This window comes from Mesoplodon bidens (assembly GCF_964165515.1).
Source record: "Mesoplodon bidens genome assembly, chromosome: 19".
NCBI classification, from domain to species: Eukaryota; Metazoa; Chordata; class Mammalia; order Artiodactyla; family Ziphiidae; genus Mesoplodon; species Mesoplodon bidens.
In genome coordinates, this window is record NC_138179.1 from 46,039,151 (window position 1) to 46,066,515 (window position 27,365).

At 40.9% G+C, this 27,365-nt stretch overlaps 1 protein-coding gene across 7 annotated transcripts; it reads left to right on the forward strand.

Moving 5' to 3' along the window:
- Positions 1 to 1,735: 1,735 nt before the first annotated feature.
- POLG2 (DNA polymerase gamma 2, accessory subunit) lies at positions 1,736 to 23,029 on the forward strand. Of its 7 annotated transcripts, none has more exons than XM_081219734.1 (11): positions 1,736 to 3,287; positions 7,152 to 7,278; positions 7,392 to 7,497; positions 8,363 to 8,536; positions 9,204 to 9,278; positions 9,413 to 9,553; positions 11,779 to 11,859; positions 14,521 to 14,621; positions 16,497 to 16,614; positions 20,146 to 20,229; positions 22,817 to 23,029. In XM_081219734.1, the coding sequence occupies exons 1-11, from the start codon at positions 2,726 to 2,728 to the stop codon at positions 22,937 to 22,939; spliced, it is 1,692 nt and encodes a 563-aa protein (XP_081075860.1). In that variant the 5' UTR covers positions 1,736 to 2,725; the 3' UTR covers positions 22,940 to 23,029. The 7 variants fall into 7 exon arrangements, with proteins under 7 accessions (XP_081075860.1, XP_081075859.1, XP_081075861.1 ...); XM_081219735.1 differs by lacking the exon at positions 22,817 to 23,029 and adding an exon at positions 21,766 to 21,795 and having other exon boundaries at positions 1,738 to 3,287; XM_081219733.1 differs by lacking the exon at positions 22,817 to 23,029 and having other exon boundaries at positions 20,146 to 20,591.
- Positions 23,030 to 27,365: the final 4,336 nt, after the last annotated feature.

The window sequence follows — 27,365 nt, forward strand, 5'->3', positions numbered from 1 at the left end:
AGATGGTTGGCCAGGAGCTAAGTTTGAATTTTTCCGTGTTCTTAGTGTAGGTGGTATAGAGATGCTCATTTCACAAGCTTTCTGGGACTCATAACTGTAGTCACACTGGGAGTCATGAATGTCCAGTAATTCAGGGAACTCTAAGGTGTATTTATGTTCAAATGAACATTAGGGAAAAAAATCCTCAAAATTAATGGTTAATCTAGAGGAAAGCCATGTTACCAAAAGCATGGAGACTACGATATAGGTCCTTCTGTTAGGGTCAATGTGGGTTTATTGCTAAAAAGATCCAGTGGGTAGCTTTAGGTTTAACTTTGGCTCACCAACCTTAATACTTCCTTTCAGTGGTGGCTAGAAGACCTGAATGTCTTCCCAGCAGCTCTGGTGTATGTGTTTTTTGCAAGAAGAGAAAAGGGCTTTATGAGACTTCATTTAAATACTGATTATTAAAGTGAGGCTTTAATTGGTGTTAATGCCTTACGTCTAAAATGTAAGACTGAACTAGATTTTCCTGGGGCAGGATAACGAGTGGTATTTTTAGGACTAATACATTGAAAACTGGTTCAGGCTCTGGTAATTGAACAGTTTTCAACAGCATGATTAGTCAAATTCATTATGACTTTTACAAGAAGCTTTTGGGGTAGGTTGGATTATTTATTACATCTCTTACTCTTCAGTGTCTAACGTGGGCCTTTTAATTTGTAAACACTTAAATGATTGTGGGGCTGTGGAAAATATTTAACTATTTACCTTTTGAAGTAAGTTTTAAAAGACAGTCCACTTTTTAGCATGTGTGTTGTGTCCAGCCTGTGGTTGTCTTAACTAATAAATGTGATTTTTCTCCCCGTTCTCTCTTTTATTTATTTGCGTTTAGGCCTCTCATGTTTCCGGGGTGTGGAAAACACACGTTACCCAGCTTTGCAGTTAATATAATTGCTTTCCAGCAATACTGTTTTACTAGCATCTTTTTTAAAACACTTTCACATGTTCTTGTATGGAATGATTTTCTGAACGTGTCCTACACCACCTTAAATGTGATGAATTTTAACTTGCCATATTCTGTTCATTGCTAAGCTGCTACCCTCTACATAAACTGTCTCTTCCTGGTAGTCCAGTGGAGTACTTTCCACCTGGGATGACCTTTCAAGGTTTCCCTAGCCACTTTAAGGAAAGCTGGAAGTGAAAATCATAGCTTTTGGAATCAACCATTTTCCTCCGTCTGGGCTGTTCCACTTTACACTATTCGGACAGTTTTCTTAAGGGCTCTGAGTGTTAAAAGTGGAGCTATAAAGCCAGAAGTCTGCTCCGTAGTCCTGGATCTCCGTTTTAATCTCAAGTTATTTTAGAAGGGTACTCTGGTAGAACAACTCTGTACACGAGTGGTTGGTTGGTTGTCAGTGTACCTCCACGTTAACCTGGAGGGTTTAAATATTGCTGGGCCCTTCTCAGCAGCTTGTTTTTTAAGCAATGTTTCCAGGTGATGGAGGTGCTGCTGGCCCAGGGCATCCCTTTTTTTTTTTTTTTTTTTTTTTTGCGGTAGGCGGGCCTCTCACTGTTGTGGCCTCTCCCCTTGCAGAGCACAGGCTCCGGATGCGCAGGCTCAGCAGCCATGGCTCACGGGCCTAGCCGCTCTGCGGCATGTGGGATCTTCCCAGACCGGGGCACGAACCCGTGTCCCCTGCATCGGCAGGCGGACTCTCAACCACTGCGCCACCAGGGAAGCCCCAGGGCATCCCTTTTAACACCAATGTAAAGGGACTATACTCCTTCCCCGTCGGAGCCTCACGCGCACTCCCAGGAGAGGGCAGGCAGGACAGCGGCAGCATTTTACTAGAGATGCACGCAAGGCGTGGGTCTCTATAAACTGCCATTAAGGAGTACAACTAAAGAGTTCGGCAACCAAGGTTTATTTTCTTGGAACACTTAAGGCTGAGAAGGTGTATTTATCTCAGCGGCCATGGCTCACGGGCCCAGCCGCTCCGCGGCATGTGGGATCCTCCCGGCCCGGGGCACGAACCCGCGTCCCTTGCATCGGCAGGCGGACTCTCAACCACTTCGCCACCAGGGAAACCCAGAGAAGGTGTATTTAAATGGTAGTTTGTAGAACACCGAAGTAGTCTTTTATTTTACCTTTTTTTTTTTTTTTTTTTTTGCGGTACGCGGGCCTGTTGTGGCCTCTCCCGTTGCGGAGCACAGGCTCCGGACGCGCAGGCTCAGCGGCCATGGCTCACGGGCCTAGCCACTCCGCGGCATGTGGGATCTTCCCGGACCGGGGCACGAACCCGTGTCCCCTGCATCGGCAGGCGGACTCAATCACTGCGCCACCAGGGAAGCCCACCGAAGTATTCTGATGTCTCATTTGCGAAGAAAAAAAAAAAGGGAGGTTAACGCTGACTCAATAGTGGCAACAGCGGGATAGTGAAAAGTAGATGGGAATGATCTTTATCGGCGTTGAAGACAAACAAGTAGAGGAAGCCGGACGTTACGGAAGCAAGAGACAGGAAGCCCAACTTCGCCTTGGCGAGAGGGATAGGCACGCGGCGGTGGCGCAGTGGCCGGAACGCAGTGACGTACTTCCGTTGGTGGGGCCGACCGCGCGCACGCACACTTCCGTCGCGCCTGCGCAGGTGGCCCCCTACTCCAGGTTGTGGCGGTTTTTCGGGACCCATATTACACATATGTTAGCCTCTCATAGGAGACTGTGCACTTTTAACTCTCGAGGGCGATGCGCTATGGTGCAGCCGTCAGGGCCGGCCAGAAAGTCTGCAGGTGCCTGTTGTCTGGGTTTAGTCGAGTAGATGGGGGGCAGCCGGAGCAGTTGACGGGAGGGAGCGGCTCCTTCGTAGGGCCCTTGAGGTCTCACGCGGAGCTGCCCCCGGTGAGCGAGCCGAGAGAAGGCCCCGAGTCTGGCGGCGAGGAGAGCGAGGCGCTGCTAGAGATCTGTCAGAAAAGGCGCTTCCTCAGTGGCACCAAGCGACAGCTTAGTCGAGATTCTCTTCTGAGCGGGTGCCACCCCGGCCTTGGCCCCTTGGGTATAGAGTTGCGGAAGAACCTGGCGGCGGAATGGTGGTCCTCGGTGGTGGTGTTCAGGGAGCAGGTCTTCCCGGTAGACGCCCTCCACCATGAACCAGACCCTTCGCTGCCCGGGGACAGCGCCTTCAGGTTAGTTTCTGCAGAAACACTACGCGAAATCTTGCAAGACAAAGAGCTGAGTAAGGAACAGCTAGGAGCATTTCTTGAGAACTTACTGAAAACTTCTGGGAAACTACGGGGGAACCTTCTTCACGGTATGCTTCACGATTTCATGCTTCAAAATAGGTGTCGGGGTGGAAAGGCAGACTCGCTCGATTTCCCAGATTGCAGCTGGCCCTGTATTCACGTGGAAAGGAAATTATGTGGTTCTCAGTCTTCTTGAAGTAGTTGGGTTTGTTGACAGTGTTGCTGCCTGGGAGAAAACTGGTTCATGGGATCGTTATTGTTCCTTAAAGAATCCGGCCCAAGGCTCTAGTAAAGCTCTCAGTTTCACAAGGCAACCCTAGAACTTTGGAGTTTATTGAGCGGCCCTAGAATTAGGACTAAAATATTTATAAATACTTCCATAGTTTTCTTTTTTTTACACACTGTAGGCTAATCGAGATCTCGTTTTTCTAGAGCAACAAGAAAATGCCCTCCCCCAGTTTTTCTTACCGAAAACTGATCTACACAATCTGTTGTTTGAAGAGCCCTTAAGGTAATTTTTGAATTGACAGAATAATAGGACTAATCAAGTTTTATAAGCGATTCTTGAGTGAATACACAGAAATTTGTAGGGCACAATATGCCTTCAAAGTCAAATAGATCATGATAGCCGAGATTCTGAAAACAAAATTCAGAATTTTTACAGGACAGACTTGCTGCCACAGCATCTCATCTTTGCAAAATGCTATCCTTGCCATTTTTTATTAAGTGGTACTAGGAAGTAATTTAAAATAACCAGTGTCCATGGTTCTCTGAAAATTGGTACCTATATTGTAAACTTTTAAAGATTTCCTTAATAAAATAAAGCACACTTAAACTGGTGAGTAAACGTGACAGTTTTGATTTGTACTACTTTAATTATTCCATGATGATTTTACTTTGGGGAAGTTAAATCACTGCTCATTACCATGTCCCAAAACAAATCAATCTTTTCTTCCCTATTAGAAAATGAAACATAGCTCTCTTAGATTCATCAAAGCATTTATTGATGTGCCAGACATTTTCTTGCCTTTAGAAACTTAAATCCACTTACTTGCCAAATTTTTGGTTGTCTAGTGTTTTAGCTTCTGAGTACCAGTTTGCCATTTCTTTCTATGTCCAATGCCCTTATCCCCTTTATTTCATGTTTGAGCTATTGTGGTAGCCTCTACTTATGAACGGTTTTTAAAATTTCTCAACCATTATGTCTCCAAATATTGTTACTGCCCCATTCTTTTTTCTGTCCTTCTGTGATTAATTACACACATGTTAGACTCACCCCCCAGCATCTTGTTATCAACTTTCTTGAACACATTAATTACACTTAAAAGTCTATATCTGTTAACTCAGATATGTCGGTTTCTGTTATCAGTCTTACTCCGGGCTTTTGGTCATTTGGACTTTCGATTTTATAGGTAATTTGTGTGTTAATTGTAGAGATAAATTGAGGCTGTGGGTGCCGTTGTTTTCTTCAACCTGGGAGGGTTTACTTTTGCTTTTGGCAGGCAGCTAGGACATATCTTCTTAATACAATCCGGGATTAAGTGTACTGAGGCTGGATTTCAGTCTTTTTGCTTCATCTCTACTCCTAGAGTGTAGCCCTTTGAGTGTGCCTAGTGAAAGGCTGGGCTGTTTTCCAGGGCCCCTCCTCCTTAAGAACCTCGAACTACAATTTTTGTGCTTCCTAGCCCCATACGATGTCAGGAAGCTCTGCTCATCATTTCAGCTTCTTAGTTCTCCTACTTCAGATTGGAAAAGCAGCACTAAATGTTGGGTTCACCTCTGTTCTTACTTTCTCTCCAAATCTTGGACCCTCAAGTCCTTACTGCCTTGACAGCTCTCCTGTGTCTTTAAACAGATTCTTTTTTTCAGTTTCTTGACCAGTTTTTCTTGTTATCAACAAGCTTGTCTACTATTACCAGAAGTGGAAATCTCAAATCAAGTAACTTTTGAACACAGTGTTATCATTTAGTGGGATATAATCTAAGTGCATAAAGAACTACAAAGAAATCTTGAACTTTATTGTACTGATTTATTGTAAGTAGAAATGTTGGAATTATAATTCTGAAGCTGTTTCACATATAGGATAAAGCAAATAGACCAACGGATAGATTTATTAGGAACCAAGATTTTCAGTGAAAGAGAAAAGATGTAAAACAAGGCAAGGATAAACTTCGTAATGTTAAATTTGAATTGACTATCAGTATGAATTCATGATTTTTAAAAAATACAAATTTCCTAACTTTCTTCATTGAAGGGGCCTAGAAGCAATGACAATAGCAATGAGCACACCTAGTACCCAGAATTTGGTTTCTAAAGGAACCAGTGCTTGGAGAAATGGCTCATTCCAGGTATGGGGCAGGGACAGTACAAAGTGACTTTGGCACAGTTTATGGTGCTAGAAAGCAAAGAATTACTAGAAGACTAGTGGTTTTATGTTAAAAGGACATAGATGCTGGCTTGAAGGAGACTCCCGCTGGCTAAGTTTGGGACAAATTGAACATTAAAATAAATATTGATGGTAATGGGATCAGAACACATTAAATAAAATTAAAAATCTAATCCACAGTGTTAAACAAAAAATTAAGTAATTGAGGCTGCTGGTAGAAAGAGGAGTTGAAAAGAGTTTGTTTTTGTAGGAGCTATGCAATAAATGTAGAAGGAAAGATAGGATAGAAAAATCACCTTTTTATGATTTTGTGATCCTCGGTATAATAATAATTCAAGCAAGGGTTCATCAGCGGATTCTAAAATATTGGGTGTGGGACTTCCCAGGTGGTGCAGTGGTTAAGAATCTGCCTGCCAAGGCAGGGGACACGGGTTCGAGCCCTGGTCCAGGAAGATCCCACATGCCACAGAGCAACCAAGCCCATGAGCCACAACTACTGAAGCTCGTGCGCCTAGAACCCATGCTCTGCAACAGGAGAAGCCACTGCAATGAGAAGCCCGCGCACCACAACAAGAGCAGCCCCCGCTCGCCACAACTAGAGAAAGCCCACGTGCAGCAACGAAGACCCAACGCAGCCAAAAATTAATTAATTAATTAATTAAAAGAAAACGATTGCCCCTTCGTTAAAAAATAAATAAATAAAATAAAATATTGGGTGGAAGATTGTTGGGGAGCAGGATAATGTTGGGGAATGGATATTCACTACCTTAACTAGGTAATCAAATCTGGTTTCATTAAAAGTGGAATTATCTGATACTGTGTTACTCCTGTTAGGATGCAATAGCACATATACATCAACTATGTAGTATTTATTCTTGCTAAAAATGATTAACCCAAATTAAATCATAAGGACAAATTCAGACAAATCTAATGTGAGATCATCTACGACTGGCCTGTTCTCAAATTAAAAATTGGTATCATTAAAAGCAAAGTTAGAGAGGGAGAAGTCGGGAAATATTTTAGATTCAGAGTGATTTAAGAGACCTAATAAAATGCAGTGAGTTAACCTTAATTAGGGAGAAAGAGAGCAGCAGTAAATGGCTTTGGGGGTGACAATTTGAGAAAATAGAATATTGACCATAAGTTAGATGAAATTATGATATTATGATTAATTTAATGGTGTAATAGTGGTATACAGTGAATATTTTTAATTTTAGGAGGTACATGCTAAAATGTTTTGGGGTGAACAAGAAATAGAAAATAAATGTGGCAAAATGTTGACAATTGGTGAATCTAGGTTAAGGGTTTACAGATGTTTATTGTACTGTTCTTTCAACTTTCTTGTAGATTTGAAAATCTTCATACTAAAAAGTTGGGTGAAACTACCTAAAATTAAGTGGTAATCAATTAAGATCTGCCTTAGTAGCTCCATGCTACTGTACTTACTGTTGTGTTAGCATTATATTATTAATTTGTCTATAAATTGACCAAAACAATTTGGGTTTATAAAATAGATTTATATAGTGATTGATTTATCTTTTGACAGGTGCCTTGAAGCACTATGTTAATTACCTGGATCTGATAAACAAGAGGCTACCTTTTGGCCTTGCTCAGATTGGAGTGTGTTTTCATCCTGTTTCTGATACTAAGCAGACACCTGATGGTGTTAAAAGGTACACAAAAAAATGGAAATAACTTGACCTTGTATTAAAACAGTCACTTTCACTTTGGGATAAATTATATGATTTTCAAATAAATGATTATCTGATATTTCTGATACCCAAAGAATCGGTGAAAAGACTGAAGCTTCACTGGTATGGTTTACTTCAGCAAGAACTGCGAGCCAGTGGCTTGATTTCTGGTTACGTCATCGACTCCTGTGGTGGAGAAAGGTACTACAATAATTACCCTTAATTTAATAATGATTAGGCAAATTGTCTTAGTGTGTCAGAGGTAATACTTCTCTACAATAAATGAAATTTATTTTGATGTAGCTATGTTATATTTATAAGAGACAGCTATAATAAATTAACAACTACATATAAAAAACTCTTTGTAATAATTTTCATTGTTCCATAAAACAAAGTTACTTTAGTAAAGACGTCTGTTGATGTCTTGCTCAGAAACTTTTGTTGGTAAGGCTTTACATTCTAGGTAAGTTCAAATCCCTCACCTGGCATTCCTGACTGGTGTAGAGTTTGACCCTTGCCCACTCTTACAGCTTTAGCTTTTTTTTTTTAAGATCTTTATTGGAGTATAATTGCTTCACAATACTGTGTTAGTTTTGCTTCCAACCTCCATGAACTCTCCATATTAGTCAAATGGTCCTGTAATTTACAGTCAAGTTTCAGTGTAAGCCTGAGAGAAAAGAGTTGAAGTAAGCATTTTTGTCATGCCATTGTCTTAACTTCTCTAACTCTCAAAATCTCCAAACACCCATGTAAACTAAATGGAATGATCACAAATAAGGAAGGATGAGAATGGTGAGTTATGTGATACTTTCTTCTTTATCCCACTTAGTTCATGGTTCCTTCTCCTCTTATTAATTGACCACAGAAATGCTAGATAGCATCAACAGTTTTTCTGTGTAATTCTTTCAGATTAAAAAACACTATTTGTAACAGTATATTCACTCATATTTAATTAAACTTAACAATTTTTTATTTGGGACTTGACCAGTTTCATTCAGTTGCTGGGGGCAACTTTACTTTTTAATGTTTATTTTAATAAGTTAAAAAGACAAACTTTCTTTTCCAGTTTGCTGTGAGCCCATCTAACTTCAGCAGCAGTGATTGTCAGGATGAAGCGGGCCAAAAAGGAAACAAACTTTACTACAATTTTCCGTGGGGAAAGGAGCCAATAGAAACCCTGTGGAATCTAGGAGATCATGAACTTTTACACATGTATCCTGAAAATGTAGCTCAATTACACGTATGTTTTACCTTGCGCGCCTATGTATCCTTTACCCAGATTCTCTAACTGTGATCATTTCTGAACCATTTGAGGATAAGCTGTAGACGTGGTGCCCCATGACGTCTTAATACTTCAGTATGCATTTCTCGAGTACAGGGACTCACCTGTATAACCACAATGCAATCATCATGATCAGGAAAGTAACAGTAATCTGCTATTATTCTCAAATCCACAGAACCCTTCAGATGTAACCAATCATTCTAATCTACCCTTTATAGGTCCAGGATCCAATCTAGTAGCCCGTATTTCATGTAGTTGTCATGTGTCCTCAATCTCCTTCAAATAATTCCTTTTATGTTTCCTTGTCTTTCATGACCTTGACAGTTTTGAAGAGTACAGACCGGTTACTTTGTAGAATGTCCCTTGGTTTGAGTTTCTTTCATGTTTCCTCATGATTTATGTATTTTTGCTAAGAATGCCACAGAAATGGTGCTACCCTCTTCTCAGTGCATCTCATATCGGCTTGTTACTGGTGATGTTAACTTTTCTCGCTTGGTTAAGATGATGCTTCCAGGTTTCTCCAGTGTAAAGTTGATAAGTATTTTGTCCTTGTTAATTGATGAGTAATTAATAAGCCTTTTGTGGGCAGATACTTTGACTATGTAAATAACCTGTTTCTCACCAGATTCTGGCCTACTGCTTGCAACATCCATTGATGATTCTTGCCCAAATCTATTATTACTATGAAGGTTGCCAAATGGTAATTTTAAAAATTTCATCAGTCTATCTAGACTTACTGATCAATTTGTATTCTGATTCTGTAAGTGCAGAATGTAATTTTAAGAGGTCGTTCTGCTAAACGATGCTTTATTTTTGTTCTACTTTACTGTGAAGGGCAGAGATGGACGGAAAAATGTGGTTCCTTCTGTCTTATCCATAAATGGAGATCTAGACCGAGGCCTGCTGGCATATCTCTACGATTCTTTCCAGCTAACAGAGAACTCCTTTACAAGAAAGAAAGATCTTCATAGAAAGGTGCTTTGATATCTCAGAGATAGACTTGGGAAATTAAAAATATAAATTTCTCTCCCCTTTTTTATGTTAGTGTACTTGGTTTCTAATATAAACTCTGAATAATAATTTTTTTAGTGCAAGTAATTTATTTTTCAGGTTTTTAAAAAATCTGGCCACAGGAATAATAAGCAGGTTCTCACAGAATAGAAGAAGGAATCCCTCTTGGGTAATCCCAAAGGCGTTTCTGTTTGATCTTGGGCAGCTTTACAGCTGTCTCTGATTCTTAGCCCCTGAGCCTTTTCACTTATGGCTTCTGCTTATATCAGAAGCTGAGTGTTAAGTAGGAGTAAGTAAAACAGGCCAGCAAGACTTGTAGTATTGACCTCTCTGCTTCTGGTCTGACCTCAAGTGGCTGATCACTGGATCACAGGAGCTAGACATGGGTCTGCGTCGAGGGAAAGGCTTATTTTAGGATGTGCAGTTTGAGCATTTTTATGGGCTCAAAATCAAGAGAGAGGAGGGGTTGAAGCTATAGGAGAGAAATGAAGTACCTAATGGAGCAAGATTTTGGAAGAAACAGGAAGGACCAAGACAGAATCAAGAACACAAGTGGGGGGTTTTGTCTTGAAAAGGGAGTTATTTTTTGAAACAGCAGGGTGGAAAGAAACAATGGTATATATAGGCTACTGGAGCTGGTTAGCGCTTGAAGGAAGTTTTACTCGTATGTTCTATTTTCTTGGGGCATTAGGAAGCAAGATTATTCGCTTAAAATGTGGAGGAGTCGGGGTTTAAGTGGCAAGAGTTTAGAATAGTCATATTTCCCTTGAATGGGGAAGGGAGCTTCCCCAAATCAAAAGTTGTCACGTGTTGAGTGCTCAACTGGGATTAGACACCATGAGTTTGTAGCACCACTCTGCCTAGATAGTGATTTATTATGCAGTGCTCGTTTAGCCCGATGTGGCCATTTATAGAATTGTTTGGGATTTATAGGGTGTGTGTAGCAAACAAACAAGGGGGATCCTTTCTTTTCTTTCTCTTACATACTGCACATCCAAACCATCAGCAAAACCTCTTTGATTGTGTCTTCAAAATATACCCTGAATCTAACCGTTTCTTAGCACCTCCCCTGCTCGCAGTCTGATCTAAGCCACCCTCATCCCTACCTCCCTGCACTGAGTGGCCCTTTTAAAAGGTACGCGTTCCTTTGTTCCTCTGTTCTAAACACTCCAGTAAGCTCCTCATCTCACTCAGAGGAAAAGCCAAAGCCCCTAAAGTGTTTTACAGAGCATTATCCTTTTTGACCTTCAACTCCTCTCCACCTCACTCAGTCTGCTCCAGCAGCACAGACCTATTGTTGTTTCTAGAACATGCCCAGTGTGCTCCCAGCTCAACAGCCTTGTCATTAGTGCTCCCCTTTGTCTGAGCGCTCTTCCTCCAAGTCCACGTCTTGTCCCTCCATCCCCTTTCAAGTCTGTTCAAATGTCACCTCAGAGAGGAGACTTTCTCTTACCACCTTATTTATTTATTTTTTATTTTTAATGGTCCCATTGTACTTTCTTTTTTTTTTTTTGGCTGCACCATGCGGCATGTGGGATCTCAGTTCCCTCACCAGAGACCTCGCCCCCTGCAGTGGAAGCGTGCAGTCCTAACCGCTGGACCGCCAGGGAATTCCCTCTTACCACCTTATTTAAAATAGCAAACAACCCTCCACCAGCCCACCCCTTGCCAGCACTTCCTATCTTCTTTTTTTTTTTCAACACTTAACCACCTTCAACTTCAAATATATTATTTACTTATCTATTTTGTTATCTGCTTCTCTGCATTATGAGGGACAGGGATTTTTGTCCCCACCACCTAGAATTGGTTCGCATACCAAGTAGCCATTCACGTTTGCTGAATGGCTGAATGAATGCATAGAGTGATGGGTTTTGGCAAGAGAAAGTCCAAGTGATAAGCCACATGGCTCAGGCTGGGTAGGGAAGGCAGTGATGCCAGAAAGGGGCATTTCAACTGAGAGAAAATGGATTTGTCAGAAAATGGGAGAATATCAAGTGAACTTATGTCTGTAGAATGCCTGAATGGAGAAATCTATGAGCAGCTGAATAAAGATGGTTGATACATCATTATGTGATATTTTTTATGACCTCAGCTAGCTTCCATTTTCACACAGAAAATTTTAACTGCTTAAACAGCTTCATGTTTATTAGTGCTTGTCCTTTTTACCCCTTCTCTTTAAATTGTTTTAGGTGCTTAAACTTCACCCTTGTTTAGCCCCTATTAAGGTTGCTTTGGATGTGGGAAGAGGCCCAACAGTGGAACTAAGACAGGTGGGTTAAATAAGTTTTAATGTCATGATTTCAATTATAACCATTATTCCAAGTAAATGAGTAGTTTGCCATCTAAAGTTTTATTTTGATTCATTTTTTTAAAATTCTAATTAAATAATGAACTGTGAACACATTTTAATTAAATAATGAAATTTTTATTAAATGAAAAAATCCATTTTTAATGAATTCTTACATTTTTTATTAAATCATCTATTAATAATGAATTTTAATTAAATAATAATACTACAGTTAATTACAGATAATTTGAAGTATATTATATTAAAGAAGCTGAATACAGTTCAGTGGGTTTTGCTGTTAATGTCATGCCCAGTCATAGTTGCACTTTTTTAAATGAGTATGCATAATTTTGGTAACCAAGATATTTGTACAGACGTCTAGTGAATTATTTCTTACCCTTTTCCCTTTTTTTTTTTTTTTTTTTTGCGGTACGCGGGCCTCTCACAGTCGCGGCCTCTCCCGTTGCGGAGCACAGGCTCCAGACGCGCAGGCTCAGCGGCCATGGCTCACGGGCCCAGCCGCTCCCCGGCATGTGGGATCCTCCCGGACCGGGGCATGAACCCGTATCCCCTGCATTGGCAGGCGGACTCTCAACCACTGCGCCACCAGGGAAGCCCACCCTTTTCCCTTTTTAACTTAACACTTTTGATACTTTTTGGTATAAGCACAAGTTCTAGATCTGTAATCTTATTTTATTTTTCTAATCTATCTGGTCAAATTAAATACTGTTAAGAAAAACCGGGACCCCTTCAGCAGTCATTTCTGTTTGGTAACTCAGACCCATCCAGGGACCTGAGTGAGGATACTAGAAAGATTGACCTGGCTTTCCCGGGCTCCTGTGCAGGGGTCTGGGAAGGTGGGGATAATGAGCTCAGGGAAAGGGAAGAGAATGACTTAATTTCCACATTTCCCCCAGGATTGCAGGAGCTCCACAACACCCTGGTAGGTACCAAGTTCCTAGGGATTTTTTTTGCTTGAAGGACAAAGAAGAACTCTGCTTCCTAGATTTTCATCATTACCATTGCAGGCCTTTTGTTTTGTTTTGTTTTTATTTTTATTTATTTATTTATTTTGCGGTACGCGGGCCTCTCACTGCTGTGGCCTCTCCCGTTGCGGAGCACAGGCTCCGGACGCGCAGGCTCAGCGGCCATGGCTCACGGGCCCAGCCGCTCCGCGGCATATGGGATCCTCCCAGACCGGGGCACGAACCCGTGTCCCCTGCATCGGCAGGCGGACTCTCAACCACTGCGCCACCAGGGAAGCCCTTGTTTTGTTTTTGTTTGTAAAAATATTAGTAGTATTTTGTGCCTTGGGTGTTTTACCAAAAGAGTAGTGTCTTATTCTGGTTTTAACACTTCCCCTCAGCAATATGACAAAGAGAATCCTTCTGTATGTAACTTTCTGGGCTATGAAAGAGGTTTTGTGGGTTATTTCCTCATCATGTCTTCACCTGCACTTTATCATGCTTAGAACTTTTTCTCTCCTTTTCTACCTTCTGTTAGAGCACATTTTCTGCTGGCAACCAAAACTAAACTTACTAAAACTCATATTTATTTTTCCCTGATAATTTCTTAGATTTATTAATATCTATATTCTCATCTATCCCCAAAATATTCTGTACCTTAACACCCATTTACTTTGCTGTGGTCTTTCCCCGGGAACTTGTTAAAGTGCAAATTCTTGCCAGACCTGCTGAATCAGAAACTCTGGGTGCGAGGCTGAGCCATCTGTGTTTTGCAAGCCCTCCAGGTGATTCTGGTGCTTAAGTTTGAGAAACAGCGCTCTAGCTCAGGCACGCACCCCTACCCCATCCCACCATCCTCCCCCTCTCCCTCCCCATGGGGAGATTTGGTAATATCTGGGGACATTTTTGGTTGTCAGAAGGTGGGGAAGGGTGCTCTGGACATCTGATGGAGACCAGGGATGCTGCTAAACATCCTGTATCAGCAGTGCCAATGAGAGAAATTCTGCTTTAGAATTTTAGTTCTAGATTGTTAAGGGAGTTTTAAATTTTTCTTTTTCTTGCTTCACCATTTTTAAGAAAACAGTAAAGAGTACTATGTTATTTACTCATTATTACCTCTGTACTTCCAATCAGGCTTTTGTCTCCAGCATTCCACTGAAACTAACCAATCATTCTTTTCTTGAAACATTTTCTTTAGTTGGCTTCAGGAACACCACTCTCTGGGTTTTCTTCATACTTTTCTGGCTCCTTCTCCTTAGTTTCCTTTAATGGCTCTTCCTTCTCTTCCTGACATCGTATTATAACCCTTAGGCTCAGTTCTCAAGTCTCAGATCAGTTTAGAGTTAACATAGCCCTTTGGACTGTTTTTTTCTGATAGAATCTGTTTTGCTTTTGTTTATTTGTATTATGAATGATGATAATAAAAATTCTTATATTTGGTATAAAAATTTCAGATTTGCATTTAGTATTCAGCTTTGCAGTGTTTAAGTTCTTCAGAAGAAGTATACAATTTATAAGTATACAATATATAAAATTATCAACAATATTATCATGTAATTAAAGGGATTTATGCCCACTTTAAAAAGTGAAAAAGATGATTGGTGGTTTCATAAAAATAGGGTAATAACTCTAGCTACTTTTCTTTCTTTCATATTCAAAGTTTTTGTACTTTTCCCCAGGTTTGTCAAGGGCTATTTAATGAATTATTAGAAAATGGAATATCTGTGTGGCCTGGTTATTTGGAAACTGTGCCATCCTCATTGGAACAACTTTATTCAAAGTAAGAATTGTGTTTTTTGTTGCTTAAAAAATGTATTTATTCAGAGTTTTTGATTATACGATGTTTCTTTATGAGTAACAGATTTCTTCTAAATATCTATATATACTATAATTCAAAATTATTCCTAACTTTCCTGTTTACACAACCACATACCCTTAGTTAATTGGTACAGCAGGAAACAATACTCATCAGGTATATATAAGCACATACTATGTGAAACTTCAAGACTTAACACCATGAAGTATGTGTACCTGAGTTTATCAGTTTATCAGGGATGGAATTATTTATATGAGACACATTTGTTGAATCAGGACTGAGGAAACATAAGTGGAGTGCCTTTTCCTTGCTGGCCTTGTTCATTCTCAGGCTGAGTGGAAGGTAATTCTATGCCAGAGGACAGAGAACTAGTTTTCTCGGTGATCTGCACCTCTGTTTACCTGATTGCTCAAGACTGAAACCTGGATATTGTCCTTCACTCCTCCCTCTTCCTTACTGTCAGAGTCTAGTCCATCACTAACTCTTGTCTTCCTCCTAAATGTATCGCACATCCACATCTCCCTATTAAGATCACCAGTATCTCTTGACTGGATTATTGAAATAATCTCCTAATTGATCTCCTGTCTTTAGTCTTACCCCGTGCTATTTTCATTAACTTCTGTTTTTTAATAAAATAATTCACTTTTCCCTACTTTGGGTTTATTTTGTTATTTTTTTAGTTTTTTACGTTGAATACATATCTTTTAGGTGAAAAGTTGTGAAGCTTAGTGTTTTGCTCCTCAGTTCTGTAGTAACTTGTTAAAATATACCTTTCAGATGATGTCAGAAGAAAAATAAGTTTCTATAGATAAAGCAACTGATGGCTTTATCATATATAAAATGAAGGGGTGGTACTTGAACTTTCCAGTGTTCTCAGTTTCTAAAATCTTATCCTTTGAGTCATGTGGACAATATCAAGTTACAATTGTTCTTTACATGGTAAAGGCTTTATGTCCCAGGATACTTTTCTCCAGATATTTATTAAGCACCCAGTATATTTTTTGTACTTTGATACAGCATTAAACAACACAGAAAAGTTTCCTGTTCTTAATGACACTTATATTGTAGTGGGATAGAATAGACAACAGACAAGTAGCTAAATAAGATAATTTCTGGTGGAGTCCTAAAAGAAAAGAAACAATGAGATAGTATGACTGGGTAAACAGAAGGAAGGCCAGTGTGGAACATATTCAGTTATTGCTAAACTAGAAACTGTAAGTTAGTGTACTAAGGTATATATTTAGCATGGTTTTTGGTGTAATTTGTTGTATACTAGATCTTAATATTATAGTAGTATTATAAGAGAGTTTCATCTAAAATTGTTTTCTTGGATTGTATCCAAATACCAAAAGGCTGAGGTTATTCTGAGGTTCATCCAGATCATACCAAATGGTGTGTTGAGGTACCAGTGTTTATTTCTTATATTTTCTTTTCTTTTATGACTTCCCAGCTATTACAATAAGTCAGAAATTTTCTAAAAATTTTACTTTGAAAATGATTCAGAAACTTGAAAAATATATTTTTGGGTTCAGTTCTCAAGCCCTGCCTTTGAGTTTTGTGACTCTTTTTTTCCTTTCTTTATTTTTTTATAGAACTTTAGTTGTGGTATACAGGAACTTTAGTTGCAGCATGTGGGATCTAGCTCCCTGACCAGGGATCGAACCTGGGCCCCCTGCATTGGGAACTTGGAGCCTTAGCCACTGGACTACCAGGGAAGTCCCTGAGTTTTGTGACTCTTGAAGGTGGCATTGGCTCCTGAGTAATTAAAGCTGGTAATGTGGTGAATTTACAATCTATATTCGTGCTCATGTATTTTGGTTAACTACCTTTTTTTCTTAGATATGATGAAATGAGTATCCTCTTCACAGTGTTGATTACTGAAGCTACTTTGGAGAATGGATTAATACATCTGAGAAGCAGAGACACCACAATGAAGGAAATGATGCATATATCCAAAGTAAAAGACTTTTTAACTAAATATATATCATCAGCTAAGAATGTATAGATTCTAATATTTGTGTAATAAATATTCTCCTTTCCTAATTTGGTTGTCTTATTTAACTGAGATTATTATTAGTATTTTTTTTTTAGCCTCTTTGCACTCAGAAGTGGATTTTTTGGTACTTTTTTTGATTCAGTTTTTATTACTTATATTTCTTGATGTATTTCATGGTATCGGGAATATGTTCAGCTATAAGAAACAAAAGGACTGCTATACTGGCTTAAGCAAATTGGAGTTTGTTTCTTTCATAACAAGAAATCGAGGGGGTAGACTGTCTAGAGCTGGTGTCATTGTTTCCTCTATAGTAGTTAGGGAGCAAGGTCTTGGCTGTCTTTCCACCATCTTTAGTATATTGGCTCTTACCTTTATACTTGTCTCTTCTTGGTCACAAGATGGCGGATGTATTTCTAGCCTTCTCAGCCACATTTGAGTTAGGAAGAAAGTCAAAGAGATAAAAGCTAGCCAGCCAAGGCTCTTCTGTTTTTAATTAGGAAAGTAAAAGCTTTCCCAAACATCCCAGTCAGAAGACTTATTTACATTTTATTCTGTTTATCAGAGCTGAATCACATGGTCATTACTAGGCCAGTCATTGTCCAAGGGAATGAGAATATCATGATAAATTTGGATCAAACACAATTTATCCCTTGGGGCAGTACTGTCTTGTCTTCTCTGAAATGGGTTTGTTATCAGGAAAGAAGGGTCTTTACATACAGTATCAAATATGAAAGATTAACCTAAAACTAAAATTTTAAAAATGAGAACATTTATTGACTTTTGCAAAGCAAGCTAAAATAAATGTTAAATGGCATAATCTAATATTAGTGTATTTCATGTCTGATTCTAATAGATACGGTTATAAGAAATCTTTAAACTTTTGTGTGCTGATTGTGTTAGCTATGTTGTCATTACCAACCTGACGAAAATTCTGATACTTTGTGTAAAATGTCTTAAAAGCTTGGCTGGCTTGTCTGCGTTGACTTTACTTAGTAGGTCTTTATTTTTTGGTTATTATTTTTTGCTCTTGGGGAGAATTTCAAACACAAACATACACAGAATAGTATAATTAACCCCATGTACCTATCACCCAGCACCAACAACCATCAACCCTTGACCAGTCTTGCCTCATCCACCCCACATCGCCCTTCTGTGTTATTTCGAAGCAGATCGCAGCTATCAGTTCATCTGTAAATATTTTAGTTCAGGATCTTTTGTTAAGTTAACCATTCTCATGCCTGAAAAAATTAACAGTAGATGATAATAGGAATTATTGAGAATTTCCTTGGGTGTAATCATGATATTATGGCTTTATTTTTCCTTTTAAAAAGTCATTGTCTGGGCTTCCCTGGTGGCACAGTGGTTAAGAACCCGCCTGCCAATGCAGGGGACACGGGTTCGAGCCCTGGTCCGGGAAGATCCCACATGCCGCGGAGCAACTAAGCCTATGCGCCACGACTACTGAGCCTGCGCTCTAGAGCCCGCGAGCCACAACTACTGAGCCCACGTGCCACAACTACTGAAGCCTGTGTGCCTAGAGCCTGTGCTCCGCAACAAGAGAAGCCACCACAATGAGAAGCCCGCGCCCCGCAATGAAGAGTAGCCCCTGCTTGCCACAACTAGAGAAAGCCCGTGCACAGCAACGAAGACCCAACACAGCCAAAAATAAATAAATAAATAAATAAAATTTATTTTTAAAAAAAGTCATTGTCTGATAGAGACACATACTCAAATATTTTTGAGTAAAAATATATGATATCTGAGACTTGTTTTAAAATTTAGTTTAAAAAAGTGGTAGCATATGGAGGGAAAATAAGGATAGTGCTGAGTTGTTGAAGTTCAGTGATGGGTACATGGGAGTTCATGTACTGCTTCTTTTGTGTATGTTTGAAGATTTTAATAATAAAAAGTTTTTAAAAACCAATTCTTTAATATCATATCCACTTAGTTTCCAGTTGTCTCATTGTTGGATCAGGATCCAAATAAGACCCATTTATTGAAGTTGGTTGTAGGTCTTTTAGTCTCTCTTGTCCTTATACAGTAGATTTGAGTTCTCTCTCACCTGCTCACACTCTTTTTTTTTTTTTTCTTCCCAAGACATTTGAGTTGTTATGGTGTTTTCTACTGTTTGGATTTTGCTTATTGAATCCCCTTGGTGTAGTTTAACCTATTCCTCTATCTCTATTTCCTATAGATTGGAAATTGAATCTAGAGGCTTGATCAGCTTCAAGTTCAATTTGGCGGGGGGGGCGGGGGGCAAGATTATTTTATAGGCTGTATTCTCCCATCGGGGAGCAGTGAATGTCTGGCTGTTTCTCTTGGGGGAATGCTAGCAATCATTGACCAGTGCCTAGATCAGTCAGTTCATTAGAGGTGGCAAAATGGTGATATTCTGATTCCACCTTCCTTCTTTATTTATTAGCTATAATACTTATATAAAAGAAAATATCTCATCTGCTGCTTGCTTAGAGGTATGGGAAAGGTGGGAGAAATGCTGGATTTGTCCTCTTTAAAGTTACTCTTTTTCATGCACAAATTGTTCTGTCTTTGGCCAGTAGGAGCCTCTTCATGTTGGCCTCAAGTCCTTTTGACACAACTTTAGTAGTCTTTGATAGCTTCCTTGGTATCTAATATGTAACATAGAGATTGTATAGTTAAGAGTTTCTCCAAGGAGCCCTGGTTCATTTTACTGGAAAACTGTTTGGAGACTATAGTCTGGGTGCCATCACGAACTCACCAATAATTGCAATTCAAATTCAGGACTGGTGTGTGTGTGTGGATTAGCTTTATTGAGATATGATTTACATACAGTAAATCTACCTTTTTTAAATGTACAGATTATGAGTTCTGACAAATGTGTAACCATTACCACAATGATAATATAGAACATTTCCATCACCCCCCAAAAGTCCCCTCATGCCCCTTTAGGACTTACGGGTTTTTAACCTCTCCTAACACACATCTGTATCTCCTCCCACATCAAGAATCCCAATTCTCAAGAATACTGAGGGTGATAAAATTAGAATGCCATGACACACAATTGCTCATTTGCTTTATCTCACCTTAACCACAGAACTCTCAGAACTGCAACGCCAGTATTCCCACCATATGTCTACTTAAAAGTTTAAATTTCATTTTTGCAGTTTGGGGTCCAATATTTAGTTGTTTTTTTTTTTCTTTCTTTTTGCGGTATGCGGGCCTCTCACTGTCGTGGCCTCTCCCGTTGCGGAGCACAGGCTCCGGACGCGCAGGCCCAGCGGCCATGGCTCACGGGCCCAGCCGCTCCGCGGCATATGGGATCCTCCCAGACCGGGGCACGAACCCGTATCCCCTGCATCCGCAGGCGGACTCTCAACCACTGCGCCACCAGGGAGGCCCCAATATTTAGTTTTAATATAACTATGAGACTAAAATGATTTTAAAAATTATTTTTCTGAAGAAAATCTCAGTCCTGCCCACAGGTACCTTTATTTAGGTACTTTGTCTTCTTAGGGGCCTCAGCCTCACAGGAAGATTGTATTCCTGGTCTCAGATCAGCTGACTGCACTAACATGGAATGTCTATACTGCAGTTGAGGTAAGTAATATTTGTGGAGGATTATCCAGATCAAAAGTGTCTGACTGGAGTTACACATCAGAATCTCCTGTGGAGCTTTTAAAAATAAATATGTTTGAGCCCTATCCCAGACAGACCTACTATTTCTCTTAACAGTGGGGCCCTCGTAAGTATATTTTAAAATACTTACAGGTGGTTTCTGATGTTCACCCCTGTAGTAACCACTGTTAAATTTATCAGAGAGCTGCATACCTGGATGGTATTGTTTTGACAAAACTTCCCTCCCGCCCAATTGCATTTAATAAATTTTTTTTATCAAATAGTCTTCTTAGGTATTACACCACACCAATATGTACTGAAAGATGTTATTAGAAATAGTTCTATGAAACTCATTCTTCATTTAGCCATAAGAATGTTCTTGAGGGCATTTGTTTGCTATGTACACCACGTCTTCCTGTGAGGAAGCATGGGAGAAATTTCTCTCAGATTTAAATGCCAGGGGTAGTTGTGCTTCTCCTAAAGACTGGCCTGTTATTATATGTGTTATATATCTGTTCATTTTGTTTATTCACAAAGGCTTTTTGAGCACTCAAGTACCAGGAACTCTAGGTGCTGGGGATGTAGTGGTGAACAAAACAGACAAGGCCCTTCTAGGGGTGGGGAGGTGGGGACAGACAACAAGCAAGTAGGTGCATGGGCAATTTCAGGTAACTTTGGGTAGCGACAGTGTTGTAAAATAGGACAGGACGGCGTGCTAGATCATGCCTAGGGTCGTGTGCTTTACGTAGGTGATCAGGGCAGCCTCTGAGGACTGGCCTTCCAACTGAGACTGAATGATGTGAAGGAGCCAGCTGTGTGAACATCTGGGGCAGCACATTGTAGGCAGAAGGGAGTAGCAAGTGCTAAGGCCCTTAGGAGGAAAATGGTGTGGAGTGAGCAAGGAACATAAAGCAGGCCAGAACAGAGGGGAGAAGGGGAGAAGGTGAGGTCAGAGGTGGTCAGGGCCCATGTTGCTTAGAGCCATGGGGGCCACAGTAAGGACTCTGGAAGCCACTAGGGCAGGAGGGGGCACAGTTTGAGCAGAGAAGGGATGTACTGTTATTTTGAAAAGATCACTGTGGAGAGTGGAATGTTAGAGGAGTAGAAGGGAAGCAGGGAGACCTGTTAGGAGCTCTGACAGTGCCCAGGTGATGGTGGCCAGGACAAGAGAGGTAGCAGTACCCTTCCTGGACCTGGCAGGAGGAGCCCCTGCCCTTTAGAGGGTCCTGCTCTGGCCCTTCTCCAGCTGTGCCTTCCCCCACATTATGTCTGAGGGGCGGGGCCAAGGAGATGTGCTTGAAGATCATAGTAATCCTTAGGCGTCTAATTGTCCTAACCTATAAGTTTATGTACTACCCGAAATCTCAGTTACTGTCTTTGGTTTTGTGTAATAAAGGTCAAAGACAAGGCACTAGCCCATGTCCTTCCAGGACAGTAAGGGAGAAAGAAGGAGCTTCAGACATCACTGAACCACTGTTGATCATTCCTCTGGTTAAGTCTCCCCTTTACATCCTTCAGGAGAAGCAGCACTGAGAGAAGGCAGTCTCCTTAGGTTGTAACCCCCCAGCTCTGGGAGCAGAAGGAGCAGAAGGGACAAATGCCTGAGGGCAGCTGGTCAGAGCACACCTATTCGCAGCTCTTCATCCCATCAAGGGTTTTGTGCTGCCCTGGTGTCACCTTGCAGATACTGCCTTTTCCTGGTTTCCTATTGGATTTTTGGCTTTTTTCTTAATTTGTGAGAGCTCATTATATATTGTAGAACTCACACTTTATCAAAGACATGGATTCAAAATACCCCCCCCATTCTTTTGACTTAAAGATTTTTAAATGTAATTTTTAAGTGTTTCATCTAACTAAATTTAAGAATCATTTATGTCTTCTGGATTGTGAGTCATACCTAGAAAAGCCTTTCCCTCTTAAAGATTATTATAAAATTCCTCCTGTTTTCTTTTAGCACTTCTGTGGCTTCATTTTTAGGTATTTTAACATTTGAGCTAGCTGAATTAATTTTGTTGCAAAGAATGAAGTGGAGTTCTAACTTATTAAATATGGTTCTCAAGTTTTTAAAGTGTATTGAATATTGCATCTTTTCCCATTGCCTTAAAATGCCATATTTTTCATATACTAAACTCCCATTTGTATTTAGATCTACATCTGGACTTTCTGTCCTGTTACCTTTACATTTTTCTACTTCTCCAGCCATATACCCATACCACACTTTCAAAATCACGGTAACTTTATAATGTTTTCAGACCTCATAGACCTCTCTCTCTCTCACTCCGTGCCTCCCCCTGACACACACACACACTTACATTTACTCATATGCTTCTTGAATCCTACACCCTTCCTCTGTATTCAGTTTCCTTCTTCATCAAGTACCCTGTGTAGTTCTTTCAGTGTGAATGTGATTGGAAAACCTCCTGCTCAGTCTTTGTCTTAAAATGTCTTTATTTCCCCCTCAGTCATGATTGATATTTTGGCTAGTGTGGTAGCTATTTTGATTGGCTCTCTTAAGCCACATCATAACCCTTCTTCTATTTGGTGGGGTCTGAAACCTGAAAAATTACAGTTCCTTTGCTGCCAGGCCGTGGCTGTGAATATCTCCTACCAATTAGATGCATGTACATGGGACCTGGAAAGTAGAAAGGAGGTGATGGTTTCCACTGAAAAGCAAATGTCTCCAGTGGCATAACTCCACACTCCACTGGGCTCCAGTTTCTGGGTGAGGCAGTTGTGGCAGAGGCACCAGCGGTAACAGCAGCAGTAGTTTTCTGATCTCCAGATGGTAAGAAAATCCTACAGATAAATTGTTAAAATCAAAAAGAATTTAGCAAGGTTGCTGGATATAAAGTCAACCAAGAAAAGTGATTGTGTTTCTATATATCCACAACATGAAATAAAAATACAATTTACCGGCCTTTCTCACCTTCTGAGATGGCCCACGCTGTCTGTGGAGTGTGTCTCCCAAGGCCACTCTCGCCTTCTGAGATGGCCCACACTCTGTCTGTGGAGTGTGTTTCTCTATAAATAAGTCCACTTTTTACCTATCACTTTGCCTCTCACTGAATTCTTTCTGTGATGAGACATCAAGAACCTGAGCTTCATTAAGTCCTGAAATCAGGTGCTGACCCTTTATTCCCAACTTATAGCTAGACCAACTCCCCCTCATCGTCAGCACCACTGGGATGTCTTCTGTGCCATTTCTTTGCGAGAACTTTTTGGGCACTAACACCTGGTTGGGAGACTACCTTGGAACGGATAGCATCTAAAATCATACTGAAACCCCCACCAGGTGGGAGAAGTTAACTCTATGCTGCCCACAAGCACGTAGACCCCAGACTGGTTTGAACCAGAAGGCTGATGATGCTAACTCCCACTTACCTCCCCACCAACCAATCAGAAGAATGTCCACCAGCTGATCATGCCCTCTTTGAACCATTACTGTAAAACTCCTAACTTCCCCCTCCAGGTTGGGACACACAGGTTTGAGGGCATGAGCCTGCTGTGGCCCCCTTTGCCTGGCAAAGCAATAAAGCTATTCTTTTCTACTTCACCCAAAAAAACAAAAACAAACAACAACAAAAAAAACCCCAATTTACCATAGCATCAGAATATCAAGTACTTAGGACTAAATCTAACAAAAGATGTGCAGGCTGTTTATGCAGAAAATGATAAAGTGCTATTGAGAGAATTGAAGAAGACATAAACAAATGGTGAGATATTTGTAGTTTGGAAAACTCAATACTGTAAAAATGTTAATTCTCCCCAAATTGATCTACAAATTCAATGCAATATCAATCAAAATCCCTATTATGTTCATTTTTTCCTTAAGAAAATAATAAGCTGAGTCTAAAATTTATACAGAAATGCAAAAGGCCAAGAATAGCTAAGACATTCTTAAAAAGAACAGGGTGGGAAAATTGTTCTTCCAGTTATCAAGATGCATTTGAAAGCTGAGTATGACATTGACATAGGAGAGATAAGCAGAGCAATGAAACAGAATCCAGAGCGCAGAAAGAAACCCACATGTATATGGGCATTTGATTTGTGACAAAGGTGACAGTGCAGTTTAGCGGGGAAAGGACAGTCTTTTCAGTAGACAGTGCTGGAACAACGGGGTATGCCCATGCGGGGGAGTGGAAACAAGTATCGTGGCAATTTCACATCACAGAAACAATTCCAGGTGGATATAAACTGAAATGTGAAAGTAAACTAAAAAAGCCTTTAGTAGATAGTAGTATACAGTAATGCTTGTATGACCTCAAGTTGAAAAAATATTCATCTGGGCGCACATCCACAAAAAAACACTAACCATAAAGGACATGGCAGGACTTCCCTGGTGGCGCAGTGGTTAAGAATCCACCTGCCAATGCAGGGGACACGGGTTCGAGCCCTGGTCTGGGAAGATTCCACATGCTGCGGAGCAACTAAGGCCACGCGCCACAACTACTGAGCCTGCGCTCTAGAGCCTGCGTGCCACAACTACTGAGCACAAGTACCACAACTACTGAAGCCCGGGGGCCTAGAGCCCATGCTCTGCAACAAGAGAAGCCACTGCAATGAGAAGCCCACGCACCACAACGAAGAGTACCCCCCGCTCACCACAACTAGAGAAAGCCCACGCCCAGCAACAAAGACCCAATGCAGCCAAAAATAAATATATAAATAAATAAATTTTAAAACAGAAAAAGAACCAAAGGGAAACTTCTTGACATGAAAAAAGTGTAACTATTGAAAACTCAATAGATCCTCTTCCTCTTCCTTTTCTTCTTCCCCTCCTAAACAATTCATGCAAAAGCCATGGGGGTGGGGCTCAACGTCTGCTCAGTGGGTAGGTACAGGTGGAAGCCACAGAAAGTCAGAGTTGGGTGAGGAGGGAGTTGTGAGGATAAGTACACTTGACACTTAACTGCCCATGGCAGTTATTATTATTGTCGTTACTGTAGTTGTTACAAAGGAAATGTTGAGAGATGGCAGAGCAACCACCAGTCACATCCTCTGGGCCTCACCTCTGATTCCAGCTGCATCTGAGGCCTCACCCACCTTGTGCTGACAGCTTTCTTGCTTTAACTATACAATACATATCACTCCTTTTCTGCCCTGGGGCTTTCCAGTGCCCTGGGTGAGACGCCAATGGAAGTGCACTTGGAATGCCCACATGCACAGCCTAGAAGTGGGAGATGCATCACCTCCTGGGGCAGCCCTTAGTGGGGGATGGAAGCTGACGGGTAAATGCTGCTCACTATCAGTCCTCAAGTGGACAATTCTGAGGGACATTTTTTCACTCCGCAGATGGTTCCAGTGGCGTCAAGCGCCAGTTGCCCACAGCAATGCCCAGCTCAACCTTATACCTTGTTCTGGCTTTTCCTCCAGCCCCTCATGCCTGTTCCCTAGTGTCCCTTCTGTTCCACACAAGGCCTTTTCTCAGGCTCTGCTTTCCAGGCTAGCTCAGGAATAAGACTATCAGAAGGCCCTAGAAAGCAGCCCTGGGAAACGGAATTCCTCCCAGGATGAATGGCAATAAGGACTCTGTTGCTGGTGGTAAGGGGAGTGGAGATAATCCTTACATGCCATAGCTTCACAATTACTAAGACTTCCCCCTGCAGTGGGGAAGGCAGCAGAGGTAGATAATGAAGCACTAGGTTATGCAATAGTTCTAGCACTTGAAAGGCATGAGGCAATAGTAATTATATGGATTGTGGAGTTGGTTGGCCTCTACTAACTGCTTTAGAAGCTTTGCAAGAGAAAATGAGAGGCTGTCAATTCAGGGCATGCTGTGAAACCCAGGGGCATTCTGAACTTCGAGACCTCAGAAGGTCTTAATAGGGGACTTCCCTGGTGGTCCAGTGGGTAAGACTCCACACTCTCAATGCAGGGGGCCTGGGTTCGATCCCTGGTTGGGGAACTAGATCCTGCATGCATGCCACAATGAAGAAGCAACTAAGACCCAGTGCAGCCTGCATACATACATACATACATAAAAAAATAAGGTCTTAATAGGATCAAATTCAGTTACTGGTATGCTCATTAATTTGCTAGCCCCTCCCCACCCCTTTTCTTCTCTATTTCACTCTCCCTGGGCCCTCATATAAACAACCTGCACCAAGTCCTTGCCTCAGGCTCTGCTTCATGATTAAGACATGAAGAAGCAACGGTGGCCAAGTCACTAAGTTTATAACCTCAAAGACTTAATGATTTCTAAGGGGAGCAGCCGATTAGTATGACTCAAGCTAAGCATGATCAATCATTCTATGAATAGCTAGTCATTTTTTTAGTTCTTACTTTGTGCCCAGCCCTGTTCCAAACCTTTTACATCCATTACCTGAGTTAATTCTCAAAGCAGTTCCATGATGTAGATACTATTTCTCTCTCTCCCCCTCCTTTCCCCCACCCTCTCAAATGAGGAAACTGAAGCCCAGGGAGTTCATGTAACTTACCCAGAGTCACACAATTAGCACAGGACTGAACCTGGATTCAGCTCAGTCTGACTCCACAGCCCCCACACTCTTAGCCTCTGTGATATACTGATTTCTTCCAAATAACAATATCAACAGAGAAGGGGGGGAAATTATGTTCATGAATGCTGCTTTAGGCAACAAAATCCTCAAATTCATCTGGACCTGTGTGCACAATATCCCTTCCCACCCTGAAGATGCATTCCCACAGCCAGTGCTGCTGCTGTTCTTTGCTGGGATTTAAGTCCCAGTTCAACCACTTACCAAGCTAGGGATGACCCTGTGAAATTATCCCATTTAAGCCTAAATTTCCTTACCTGTAAAAGCAAGTTAATAATACTGGCCTTGTAGGTGTTCCACAGATTTAGTGTCTAATAGCTGATAGCTATGATTTTTCTAGTCAAAGGTCCATTATTGGGAACAGAGAAAAAGAACAGAGCAGAACAATTTTGGTCAAGTTATTTTGTTTGTCTGGAACCCAAGAAATGCCTCTTGGCTTTACTGGACTTAACTTATAACTCCTAGGATAAGAGATTCAAACCAGAAATAATTTTGTCCCCTGAAGTGGGCTGAATGGTGGCTCCCCAAAAAGATAAGTCCTAACTCCTGGAACCTGTGAATATCACCTTATTTGGAAAAAGTGTCTTTGCAGATCTAATTAAT

Coding starts and splice junctions, on each gene's coding strand:
- POLG2 (XM_081219733.1), top strand. CDS start 2,726: ATGCGCTATGGTGCAGCCGTCAGGGCCGGCCAGAAAGTCTGCAGGTGC. Junction 3,288..7,151: donor ACGGGGGAACCTTCTTCACG/GTATGCTTCACG, acceptor ATCTTTTGACAG/GTGCCTTGAAGCACTATGTT. Junction 8,537..9,203: donor AAAATGTAGCTCAATTACAC/GTATGTTTTACC, acceptor GTTTCTCACCAG/ATTCTGGCCTACTGCTTGCA.